The sequence below is a fragment of the Chroicocephalus ridibundus genome, chromosome 2, assembly GCF_963924245.1.
Source record: "Chroicocephalus ridibundus chromosome 2, bChrRid1.1, whole genome shotgun sequence".
In the NCBI taxonomy this organism is placed as follows: domain Eukaryota; kingdom Metazoa; phylum Chordata; class Aves; order Charadriiformes; family Laridae; genus Chroicocephalus; species Chroicocephalus ridibundus.
In genome coordinates, this window is record NC_086285.1 from 16777986 (window position 1) to 16790882 (window position 12897).

General features: G+C 38.1%; 1 protein-coding gene across 3 annotated transcripts in view; it reads right to left on the reverse strand.

Moving 5' to 3' along the window:
* Window positions 1–6907: 6907 nt before the first annotated feature.
* Window positions 6908–12897, reverse strand: part of ZEB1 (zinc finger E-box binding homeobox 1) — a 127532-nt gene continuing 121542 nt past the window's right edge. For all 3 annotated transcript variants that reach the window (XM_063324514.1, XM_063324513.1, XM_063324515.1), the window contains 2 exons: window positions 11377–11557; window positions 6908–9405 (listed from right to left, as the gene is read on the reverse strand). In XM_063324514.1, coding sequence (XP_063180584.1) covers window positions 8846–9405; window positions 11377–11557 — 741 coding nt within the window. In that variant the 3' untranslated portion in view covers window positions 6908–8845. The remainder of the gene's footprint in view (window positions 9406–11376; window positions 11558–12897) is intronic.

Consider the following 12897-nt stretch of genomic DNA (forward strand, 5'->3'; position numbering starts at 1 on the left):
AAAATGTATTGTGAAATGAGAGAAGGGAACACGCAGCACAGGCTCACAAATCCCATTGCTTAGGAGACCAAGGCCAAAACCAAGGTGGGTGGTTACAGGATATTTACAGCAAGGGAATGGTATTTTACAAGGATACTTAATTTATTGCTGCCATTTTTTGACTGAGAAATACGTTATTATCCTGAATTTAGAGCATCCCAGCAATATACAGCAGGATTCTTCCGCCTCTTAGCACTGCTGGTCATTCAGCAGAGCATCTCTGTGTGCTGCAGGACACTGCCGGGTAGCACACACCTTTTGGGGGAGCAAAGGCTCTGCTTTCCACAAGGAGAGATGGGTAACAGCATGCACCCAGCAAACTCCACACCAGGAGCCACCACACCTCTAAACACTGAAGAAGAAAGGCGGGCAAGACGCACTTCAGAAGCTACAGAAGACAGCTCATTTAGTAGAATTACAGGAACAGCTAATTTGCGAAATATGGTAATTTCTCACAATATTAACCATGAGAAATTCCACAGAAGTTTAAAATTTGTGTTTAGACAGAAGTATATGCCTAGACTATGGTGAATTAGGTGCAATAGTCTGGTGGACCGCATAAGCCAGTTCTGCTGTGACAATGAAGCCAGGCTGCCTCTTGTTTTGGTGTTTTCAAGGGCTTGTTTTTCCAGCAGTAGAGACGGTCACTGGAACATGGCTGCGACATGAGGAGAATTTTATTCACCTACAGCAGTCACAAGGGGTGCACACGTGTTTGGGTGGATTGGGCCCACAGGGCAAAACTGAGAGCAGCTGGGCAGAAATTAGGTAGCAGGAAGAGCAGAAGATGGACTTGAACAGTGCTTTTCAACATGCAGTTTAAAAAAATCAGGAAATAAATGTTCTTTGACCTATACATGGTTCTGGCCATTAAATATTTGCATTTTTTGGCATCAGATTCTCCAGCTATTTTCAATTAGTTTTCGATACAGTGAGCTGAACAGATTCAGATTTCACTGAACTAAATACATTTCCATTATCGGAGAGTAAGCAATGCAGTATTGCACTTAAACAGAGATGGTGGGGCAAGAGTTAGGAACTAGATAAAATAATAAATTACAGTAAAGCAGGAATTAAGTTTTTGTTTTCCTTAGCATCAAAAAAAAATCAGAATAGCTGCAAAGGAGAAAAAGCAGATCCTACAGCTGCTTTACTTATGTAAGTAATCATGAGTTGAGTGATTTCTGTAAAGAAGGATTATTCATACATGGAACAATTTGCTGCACTGAGGTGGTTTTTCCCCTCCACTCCTCTCCCCCGGGGGTTATGTCTGGACCCCCGACTTGGGGAGCCATCAGGACCCAGACAACATGTCCCTGATGGGTGGCCTTCACCAAAGAACCTACCTTGAACAAGATGATGTATTGAGCCAGCAGAAGCCATAGAGAATCAGTAAAGCTTTCATTCTTTCCCCTCCGTAAGAGTCACCGGCAGAACGTGAACTCCCACAGACTGAGAGCACACTCACCGCTGCCCCGAGAGCAGCGATCCCAGCACCAGCCTGGGCAGGGAGCAACGAGGCACAAATATTACTGGATATTACTGTTTTCTGGAAACAGTTCTGGAAGTAAGTTGCTGGTGGCAACCTGCCACCTAGCCAAATGTCCCACCAGCCCTTTTTTTTTGGCATCTGCTGGCCCTGAATAAGGTGCTTTTATTGTATACAAAATCTGAGTCTTTGCTGCTTAGGCTGAAGAACCGGCCTTTTGACAGCAGTGTAAGAGGATAAGCTTGTCAAGCAGCAGAGCTGCTAAAGGTTCAGCTCCACTGTGCCAACGAATATCACCCAAATGCTCTATTTGCCATATTCCTTCAGAACAAACCGCATGCTAAAGTAAAAGGCAGATGGCTTGCCCATGTTAGATACCTCGATTTTGTGCCCAACTCTGAATAACCCCGTGCAAGCTATATTGTCATTCCTCAATTATTTCTTTTTATGTGGGTTTTTTTCTTTTTTTCCCCTAAAACAGGAAATCTGGCCTTATAATTACTGTTGGAAAAGATACAGAAATTGTGCTAACACTCATCAAAAGTGCAAATGCTGGAATTCCTTGTTCCTTGGTTTACGAAGTGCCTCTCACTAAGCTTCAGGACCTTTCAAGAGCGCTTGACACAACAGATTGTATTGGAGATCAGAACGCCCATAAGAAGCAGCGTGATTAAAAAAGATTAAAAAAAGATTCCAAAGACAATGCAATGTTTTCGGGTACATGAGTCACTACTCTTAAGAATTTGTAATTTATGGACCGAGGGGTGGCTCCTCTCCGTTTCCAGGTGATGCAGGCTGGCAGCTCCTCCAAAGCATGGTTGCTGGCTCCTGCCAGAGGCATTCTTTGGAGCTGTGTAAATGGGGGAAAAAGCTGACTCGAGGTCAATTTAGTCAGCTTGTCTCGATTGGAGCCCCTGTTATCTCTGCAACCACAGCTGAGATCATTTGACCTGGTCAGGCTGCAACCATGACCACTTCAAACACTCCCTGCCCGGTAGCAGCAGCTCATGGAAAGGTGCTGCTGGCAGGACAACCAGCTCCAACCCTCAGAAAGGTTAAACCTTCCTCCCCTTCACTCCAACCCTTACTGCTCACAAGGACTCAAAATGAAGCACGTACGAGTCAGATAGCTGTTCAGCTCCTGGTTTGGAGGAGACCAGCCGCAGCATTACGTTCAGCCTGAACAAAGGGAATCAAGGACTGCTGTCCACAGAAAGGTTTTCCCATTTTTGGGTTGATTTGACTGGGGGGAGGGGGGTGTAATTTCAAGTACCCTTTTTGTGTATAGCGCCATGGCCTTTCAAAGCTGTTGGAAGCCCTTGTTATTTCCACAATTTTGCACGATTTTCCAATGAACTTGTTTCTTGAACAATTTGGTCCAGCTTTGAACAGTTCAGTCCAACAGATTTTATTCCTGCACGCTGAAAGAGCAAAGTGCTCCCTCCCTCTACACCTCTGCAATAGCTTACCTGTCATTAAAAATTTAGAAAGCTTCATAGAATTCAAAGGTTCCAGTGATATTTGTCAATAGTCATGTGGGATTTGGCCTAAAGAGAGAGCTCCTGAGCAGCCTGGGATGGAAACAGGAGCCAGTCACACACAGTGCTGTCAGACTTGTGGTCTGCCTTTGGGCCCAGGGTGTGCTAACAGCGACCAGACTTTCCAGGCAGAAGAGAAACAGAAATGCATGAGGAATGACACAAAGTGTAGGCGTGTTTCAGGTTTTTTAGGGTTTAATTCATTTATCCCCTTAATTCCTGAATTAACGCGCAATGCAAATCTCGTGATTATTACACAAACCCTAGCTTACACAAAGATGAGCAAAACCCAAGCACAGTCCCCGATACAGAAATGTTAAAATCTAAAAGCAGAATTGGAGAAATTGAGACTCACCGGAAAACCAAAGGAAAGATCAAAATGGCATTCTCAATATACTTATTTTAAAGATTGCTTCCCATTGTCCTCATAATTTTTAAAGATCTTTTGGGGGATCTGCTAGTGTAGAGGTAAGGCCTTGGAGAACTTTAACTAGTTGTAGATTAATACTACATGACTTTCACATTTGGCAAACTACGAAAGTGCTCCTCACATCAGCACATTTCATGTTTAATCCCAACTATCAGTTTATTTTCTAATTACGGTTTAAAAGAAGAGCAGATTTTTTTTTTTGTGAAGCAATGATATAGATCATAACATATTGTTTCCCCTAGAAACAACATACATACAATATGTTTGATAGACATAATACCCACAATTAGGAAGGCTGTGTGACAGATTAGTGACCAGAGGTCATGAGAGAGCAGAGGGATAAAACAAAAGTTGCAGATATTTGGTCACTTTTAAGAGTTAATTTGATCATCATAACCCTTTCGTATTGACTTTTTTTTTGTGAAAATCAGACCGGGCAAATATCATTAGAACAACTGCCAAAGAAAAATATGACCAATAAATAATAGAACACAGTCTCGAAAGATACTCTAATATTGAATTTCCATTACAAAATTTAGAGATTATTCTAGTGACAATTAACCACGCTGTTCTGCCACGGAAAGAGAACACAAATACTTTTGTCTTTAAGTACCAGAATGTGAATTGCAAAACATACAACGAAACCTCTATCCAAGCAAACAATTGTGTGTGGATTTATATGCTGGTAGTAAATAAATTAAAAAGAACACATTTTCAAGAAGTGTTCAGGACAGCACAGATTAAGCTCTTTCCTCTCTCCTCCTCTGCTCAAAAGCCATCCTCTATCTTCACTACAGCCTCCATGAGCAAAATGGACTTCCCTCATCCTCAAATCATTACCCTCACCTCTAATGGTCTTCTGTACACTGGGGAAGTATTTTCATTTCTCTGCTATGTTGGTTCAGAGTGTGGACTCCTGATCTTTCATCACTTTGATGATAAAAGCCCCAATACAGCATTTTGCTGTGGCAAAACCCGTGCTTTTAGTAGTGTCATATTTTGTCTCTCATAAATGGCTTTGCTTTCAAATTGCCACTCAGACTTGTGGCAACCACCATCCCAGGCAACTTTGCCAGCACAAATATCAGTAAAGTGCTGCTTGTACAGACACCCACGGTGGGTTTAACAGCAATAATTGCATTAGAATAATTTTACTCAAGAGTGCAAACACAACACTTCTTGCCAGCTTAAGCAATTTTTACTTAATCTGTCTGAAGAATAGTGCCTTTTAGGGTAACTATATCACATTCCGGGTTCATATGCCATGGTGCATTCTTTTTCTACTAAAATTTAAAATACCTGTTGAAACACGCAGGCCCTTGGGGATTAGCCAAACTAGCAAAACTTCCCAATTGCTTTTTTCAGTGTCCATTAACTTATCTGATTATTTGTAATTCAATACAATTTTAAAAAACCCCAAACTTTCAAGCTCATGCATACAGCATTGCTGAGCATTGCTGTGTTACCAATTACACATATGGATAGGCTGCTCCACATAACCGGCAAGTAGACAGCAACATGGATACGGAGAATTGGAGAATGCCACCAGAATCACTGCTGGGATGCCGTACAAATACTGCTTAGCTTAGCTAAGACGAGCATGAGGTGAGCATGAGGAAGAAGCAGGCACAGGCAATAGCCTGGGCACACAGAACAACTGATGCACTCTTCGTCTTCTGACCAAAGAAGAGGTCACATAAAAAGGTTTTTATTAAAACTATATTCCATTTTTACTGCTCTTTTCATCTTTTATTTATCTTTAAAGGACAGAATACAAGGCTTTACACTTTCACTTTTATTTCACGTGTGAAACTTATTCTCCTTGAAACTGCTTTGCCATTAACTTAGAGGGAAGGTCCACGTGGCTGCAGCTGGACCGCTGCTGGTACCTCGGTGGGCTCCTTCCCAGCTGCCTGGGCTGTCTCTGCACCGCAGGCATCTCACTGACGGGGCTGGAAAGAAAGCCTGCGTCTCCTAAGCACCTCTTTGTTCCAGCTGAGTTTACTCTGCTAAATGAAGAAAAAACACAGTTTTTGTGTTTTTCAAATGGATAATAAATGATGTTGTAAGGTCACAAACATCAGAGGCATTTCAGAGCTTAAAAGATGCAAAATTCAATACACCAATCAATTTTGAAGATAAAAACGTTAATAACGGTTTTGTAGTCTAAGTAATGAATATAAATTTTCTCCCCCAAACCGATGACATTTCCTGAGTCAAAACTGCTTGGACTTTGCTCTGTATTCATAGTTTTCTCTTGCTTCATTTAAGGTTCTAGAAATCAAAGTTAAACTTACTGGCCTTTCACATGCAGCTGTCACTTATTTGACTAAACTTGGATTTATTAAAATTCTTTGTTTTATTACTAAAGACAGCAAAATATTATTTCCATCCCATTTCTAACAAATGTCTCACTGGGTTTATTACTACAGACAAGTAAGATGTTTCTGGAATATGAAAAATGTGAAAAATCTTAAAATAGGTTCAAAAAGGTGTGTTTCATTACCTAGTACAGAGCAGAGCCAGTTTTACCAGCGAGAAATCCTGAACTACCTGATCAATTCTGTTATGATAATAATTAAAGGCAACATTATTGATGCAATATAAATTTTTTTTTTTTTTTTTCAAAATAGCTTTCTCATGTTTCTCTCAATGATGCTACTGAGTCAGGAGCTTACTCCACTTAGAAGTGCAATATTTGGCATACTGTACAGAAATATACAAAGTAAAACAATAAATATATGAGATAAATCTTTTGTATGTATTAATGCTGAGAAAATGAGATTGAGAATTATTCAAAACTTAGATATGTGAATATAAAATAACTTACATGATGCACATGTAAAAACACAAAAATTAACAACTGAAATCCCCTTTTAGGGATCATTAAAGAACAGAACTCTGTCTAAAGAACAGTCTCTAAACTTTGCTTAAACTGCAAAACACTGTAAACATGCATATGTAATACAACTTTCAAGCCTTCATACTTACGTTACTGAAATTATAAATACCAATAATGCTGGTGCCGGATCTTTGGAAAGTTCAACAGCAAGATATATATCAACCTTTGCACGAGCTTATTGCTAAATCAAGAAAACAGTTACAGACTTACTTCCTTTGAAAGCATTCTTATTGAAAGAGACCATTAAACTGTATATTAGATACAAAAGAAAAAAAATAAATCCCCAAACCACATTTGTTTTGAAAACTCAGTTGTTCTACTTAACGTTTGTAGAATCAATAAACTCACGTAGCCATCCCTTTGCCCGCACAAAGTCAACCCTTTCACTCATGTGCTCCTTCCGTACAATTGAAACCCAGTATCAGCACTGGAGCAGGGACCGTGTCCGAGTAACATCTATAGAAATAATTTAAAACCATTTTCTAAATTACCAGAATAATGACAATAAGTCAGACTTGTTGACGCATTTTATTGTGAGATGGGGAGTCTGGTAAAAAACTAGAAAATGACCATGATGTAACAAGGAACTTAAAAATGAAGTTTCAGATTTGTAACATACATACATGAATACAGGAACAAATTGGCACAAAAATGTTAAACATTGTTCCCAACACTGTTTATAAGATTATTCTAATTTGGCTTACTAAGGAAATGAGAGTTTTATGGTTAGACTAATCTCTTAATAAAACTGCAGAGCATCATGCTATTAGTCACACAGTGAATTTCAAAATTTAAGAGCTTTATATTAAAAACTGGGTAAAGGTAAAATGAATTGATTGCAATTGTAAAATTAATACATTCCCATTTTAATTCTTCTGTTCTACAGTCCAAGGCAAGTATAAATGTTAACATAACACTGTTAAATCAAATCTCAATGCAAGAGAACCGATTGCATCTCTACTTTAAATCTTATCAACTTTCCAAATTTTCATACTAAAATATATTATTGTATTAATACAAACTACAGTATTATACACTACACTGTGTAATAAATAAAGAAATATAAAAATAAGACACATAAATATAAAAGTTTTCTAAAACTAAAAAGGTACATATGTCAGTAAGAAGGGTATTAATACTGCCAGGTTTGAAGACATACAGTACAAAATGTTGCACAGATCTATAAACTAAAAGAAATAAAATAATACTGATAGGTAAAAATCAGCTAACATTGTAAATAAATGGGGTCCATAATAACTAACATTTGAAAATACTTATGAGCCAGATAACATGTCATGTATGTGTCTGAAATTAAAGTAAACCAATAAAGCAGATTAGAAAATTTCCCTTGTAATTATTGTAGAGAAATTCTGCAAGTCAGGTATTAACCCAAAATACCACCAAATAATTAAATAATGAAATATACCAGTGTTCTTACTTCTCTGATGGCTGAGTGTTTTTTTCCCCATGATTAGTTTAGAAGTTTGATACAAATCAACAAATGCTAGTTATTGTAGGCCACACATTGGATAAAGGCTGCTCCGAGCCTTTATAATACTGATAAATGGCACTTACAGCACACAGGTCTTGCATAAGGCCAAAGGAGATACAAAGCTTCATATCATATCCTTCATATTGTTACTACATACTCAAAACACAATTACAAACACTGATTTTGACGACTTTGCTGTCCTTACCAGTATTAACACTGTTAGTCCCTGCAATCAGAACTCAACGACAATCTTTTCAACTACATTTTTAATCACATGAGTAAGAAACTTCAGTTCTTCTATCATCTGCTTTCTTAAGGCTAACAATACACTTTAAATGATAATATGCTCTACTACAACATCTAATGTCATAAATCGCTACCTTCTAGGTTGAATTTACAAAGGTAGCCAAGCACTGTTTGCAACTGCGTTACAGGTTTCTGCAAAAGGGAATTTTGTAGTGCAGAAGTTCTCACATTTTAAAACATAAGAAAATACTGAAGTGGATTTAGGAAATGTTTTACCATCAAAAAAAAAAAAAATAAAATCATATAAATCTCTCCCAATTGTACAGCTTAAAAATTAATCAACTTAAGAATGAAAATTAATACTGATAAAACAAACAATGCCAGATGCTTGTCTAATAAATCAGGTTTCCTACAACCTGTTAAATCTTTGCTTCCAGAGTCACTGTATTTTTCTAATCTGCTTCATGTTATAAACTTGTTCCTAACTTTGAAAACTGTGTGAAAAATTACTAAGTTTGAGGTTCAGGCACACCTGGATTTCTTTTTTTTTTTCTTTTTCTTTTTTTTTTATATATATATTTTTTTACACAGTAGTGAACAGAAATCACAGTATGCAGGCTACTGCGTTTCCATGAAAAGCATGTATAATATAGAACGAACTTCATTACCAATTTTTTTTTTCCTTATAGAAAAAACTATCATTTAAGCTTTATTCGTTTTTTTCTTCCGACACCTGCCTGTCATTCTGTGTAGCTTCTGGTTCTGCATTGCTTGCTTGATTTACAGCTTCATCATTCTTGTTACCTTCAGTTTTGCCTTCTTCTTCTTCCTCTTCTTCTTCTTCTTCTTCTTCGTCATCCTCTACTTCTTGTAGTTTCCTACATTCTTTTTCTTCCTGAAGTCCTTCTACCTCTTTTTCTTCCTCCTCCTCTTCCTCTTTTTCACTGTCTTCCTCTTCTTCCCTGGTTAGACTCTCTCTCTCATCCGAGTCGATCTGCGATGGAGACGCCCTGGCACCAGCATGCTCGTTATTGAGGACCTCCTGGCCTGTCTCCTCCTGTTCCGTGCTGTCACGCTCTTCTGCCTCTCTTTTGCAATAGGAATAGCGATGATTCATGTGCTGGGAGTAAGACCCCGAGTGTGAAAAACGCTTTCCACATTTGTCACATTGGTAGGGTTTTTCCCCAGAATGCAGTCGCATGTGTTCGATCAAATGGTGTTTGTGTTTAAATGCTTTTTTACAGATTCCACACTCGTGAGGTCTTTTACCTACAAAATAAAGCACAAACTATTGGACACCTTGTAGCTGAAATTTTAAAAACATATACTGTTGTTTTCATCAGAAGATGCCGTTGGTGAACATATTACCAACAGTTAATAATTTTATTTAACAAGACGTTCTACTCCATGCATCCTCAGCCTGGGTTTCTCACCTGAGCCCAAAGGACAGGGGGGCAACGGTACATTGTCACAATTACAAGGGTAATTTGTAAGTTCTTTAGGAAAACTGAAGGTAGAAGGACAAAAAGATTCTCAGACGTAACTTTTAGCACAAAAAAATTGCAAGTATAAGTAAATTAGAAAAGGACACATTTTTCCTGAAGTAAACATTATTTTGACTCAAAACCATTTTAACTTTTCTATATTGATGGAAATTTTAAATCAGCTAAGTTTTTATGTTGTTTTTCGTGTACCAAGTCCTTCTTCCAGTTCTAGGTAAAAAGAAAATCATTCTAAAATCTAGGTTGGCACGAGTAAGTGCGTTATGTACAAAACTTGCTGAATACACACATATTAACTAGAAAAAATCCGTTTTGCTTCACTCAGCTCTCTTTCTGCTCTGTTTCCAGCTTTCTACTTTGTTGTCTTGTTTTTAGAGTCTCTTATAAACACAGCATGAGCCTAGTAATGTTATTTTGATTTCAACACTCAAAGTGGTTACGCAAAACGACTTTGCACAGTCTCAGCCCTGACAGAAAAGATACAGACAATAAGCCAGCAGTTTTCTGGTCACGCTATACCGATGATCAACACCCGCCGTGTCAACGTCTGCCAAACAAGCAGTGAGATGGGGGTCGGTCTCTTCTCCCAAGTAACAAGTGGTGGGATGAGAGGAAACGGCCTCAAGTTGCACCAGGGGAGGTTTAGACTGGATCCTAGGAAAAATTTCTTCACTGAAAGGGTTATCAAGCGTTGGAACAGGCTGCCCAGGGAAGTGGTGGAGTCACCATCCCTGGAAGTATTTAAAAGCCGTGCGGACGTGGTGCTGAGGGACATGGTTTAGTAGTGGCTTGGCAGTGTTAAGGTTTATGGTTGGACTTGATGATCTTAAGGGTCTTTTCCAACCTAAATGATTCTATGATGCTATGATTATGAACACTGCAGTTAATTTAGAAGTAGAATGGAAAGAACAATTGTGTTATGAAAAAGAGTTAAAAGAGCCTAAGGACAGGAAAGGTATGAAAATAGATAGTCTTAAATGCAACTTGAGAAACTTTATCAAGTGGAAAAGACAAAAGGGAATTTTTAATCTGTTCGATTCTATATGTGAGATGAAATTAAAACATTAATATGCAGAATAAATAAAAAATAATAAAAAATTTAATTTTTTTAAAGACATTACAGAAGAAATAAGAGACCAACACCTATTAAAAAAAAAAGCCTAAAGATACCACAAATGGAGCCAAAAGGAACAACTATGAGAAATTAAAAATAAAAATTGAAGACAAAAGGGTGTTCTTTTGGGGTTGGATTCCATGTGTAATGAATGGTTGTTAACTTCAGATAATTACAAATGTGGCTCAATTTGAAAATCCTTCATGCTAGGTAGACACACTGCCTTTCATGTAAAGAAAGTATCATACACACACACATGATCCTTTTTTCTTAGTTTATAATTTTAATTTTGAATTTTGCTTAATTTATAAGCAGGGAAGGTAAATTAGAAGTAATAAATCTTTGATTACAGGCTGTGGATCGCAGATGATTGTCCATGAGCCAGATGGAAGAAACTCCCCTTTTTCTATTCAGGGTTTAGATCTTAGAAATTTAAGGGAACACTGAATTGCAGTTTTGTCAAACAAATATAAAAACCACAGGTTTCTAAAGAGAGCTGAGCACAGACGATAAGAAGGACTATTACACCTCCCTACACTATCTGAGAACTGGATTCCAGTTAAGATTATTATTTACACACTACCAATGAAATAACGATCAGAAACTGTTTTTCCTAGTACATACCTGTGTGTTCATACTTATGTCTCAATAATGAGCTGCTCTTCTGAAATATTTTGTCACATAAATCACACGCGTACATCCCGTTTTCTGTCTTTCTCATCTTTTTCTTTGGGGGTGTTGAATCAGAATCATTTTGATCTTCTACATTCGATACTCCTTCTGAGCTAGTGTCTTGCCTTTCATCCTTAAGAAAAATTACGAAAAATGTTGAGTTCAAGAAAAAAATGCACTGACGCAGCACACAGTTTCTAAAAGCTGAAGCCGTGCTGTTATTTTCATTCAATTCCATAAACAGCCACACAAAATTGTTTAGACTTAGAGAGTCAAAAAAATCTTCCGCTGCATCGCTCTGCTTTGCAGTCCCTGCCACCGTGCAGATGCAGAATTCTCACTGGGACTGACTTTAATCGCATCCAAATTTGACTGTTGGCCAGGTCTAAGCTACCTTGACACATCACGTTTTAGGGCCCGTAAAATAAACGCAACGTTACGAAGGAAAAGAAGATTACAGACGTATAAACTACCTCAGTAAGTCAGAAGAGAAAAGTTGATATCTAACTGCATTTTTCAACTAATGTTTGTCACCCGCATTTTGCTACCCCGTGGATTTTATGGAAGTTAAGACTGTATTTTCTGATGAAGTTTTCACAAAGAGCTATTTAAGTTATCGTTTGAATTTGCATACTTGACTACCCTCTTCCTCATAAAACTACCACAAATACTACCTAACTCAAAATTTGGAGGATTTCAAATGTTTTATTAATAAAAGGTTTTTAAAAATCATAACTGTAGTCTATTTCTAAGCTTTTCAAGCCCTGAAGCTCACCTGTAGGCAGCACAGTATTTTCTGCTGATACCAGCAGTGTCACTACACACAGAATTACCTTTATCATATATTACCAAATCTGAATATAAAAACGTACGTGTTAGCCACCTCAAATGTCATCTGTCTGATGAACTTTAACATATAAGCAACCTTGTAACTCTTCAAGGCTCCTCAGTCTCTGGTTATACAGAAACCTGCATAAAATGCTGAACGGCCAATTTCTAAGATTTAATTAGAAACGCCAAGTCTTTACGTGAATCACTCCTCTGTTCTGCTCTGTCCCTACGTCGACATGCGCAGGTGTTTCTCAGCAGGACTGACTTCAATTAGATCACATCTGGCTGTATCCAGGGAGGAACGGGGCAGGATACAGGAACGGCAGATGAAGATAAATACCTGCCCAACTTTCATTTGAGAATACATCTGAATTTTGTTTAAAGGGCTGCCATGTTGTAGAATGAATTCAGCTACTCTGCAAGCCAAGAAAGCAGAGCAGCATGAATGGAGTAGCCAGAAGTTCCAAAGAGTTTATTTTCTGAATGTGGGGAAAGAGGAGATACGGAGCCAGCAAGAAACGCAAGCCATGGCCTTACTTTGCTTTTTGATCAGAAGAATTAAACTTTCTTTAAAATATTGAGCACTAATGTCCTAGAGGACACTTCCAAATGACTGAACGTAGTGAAGAACTGACTTATCCA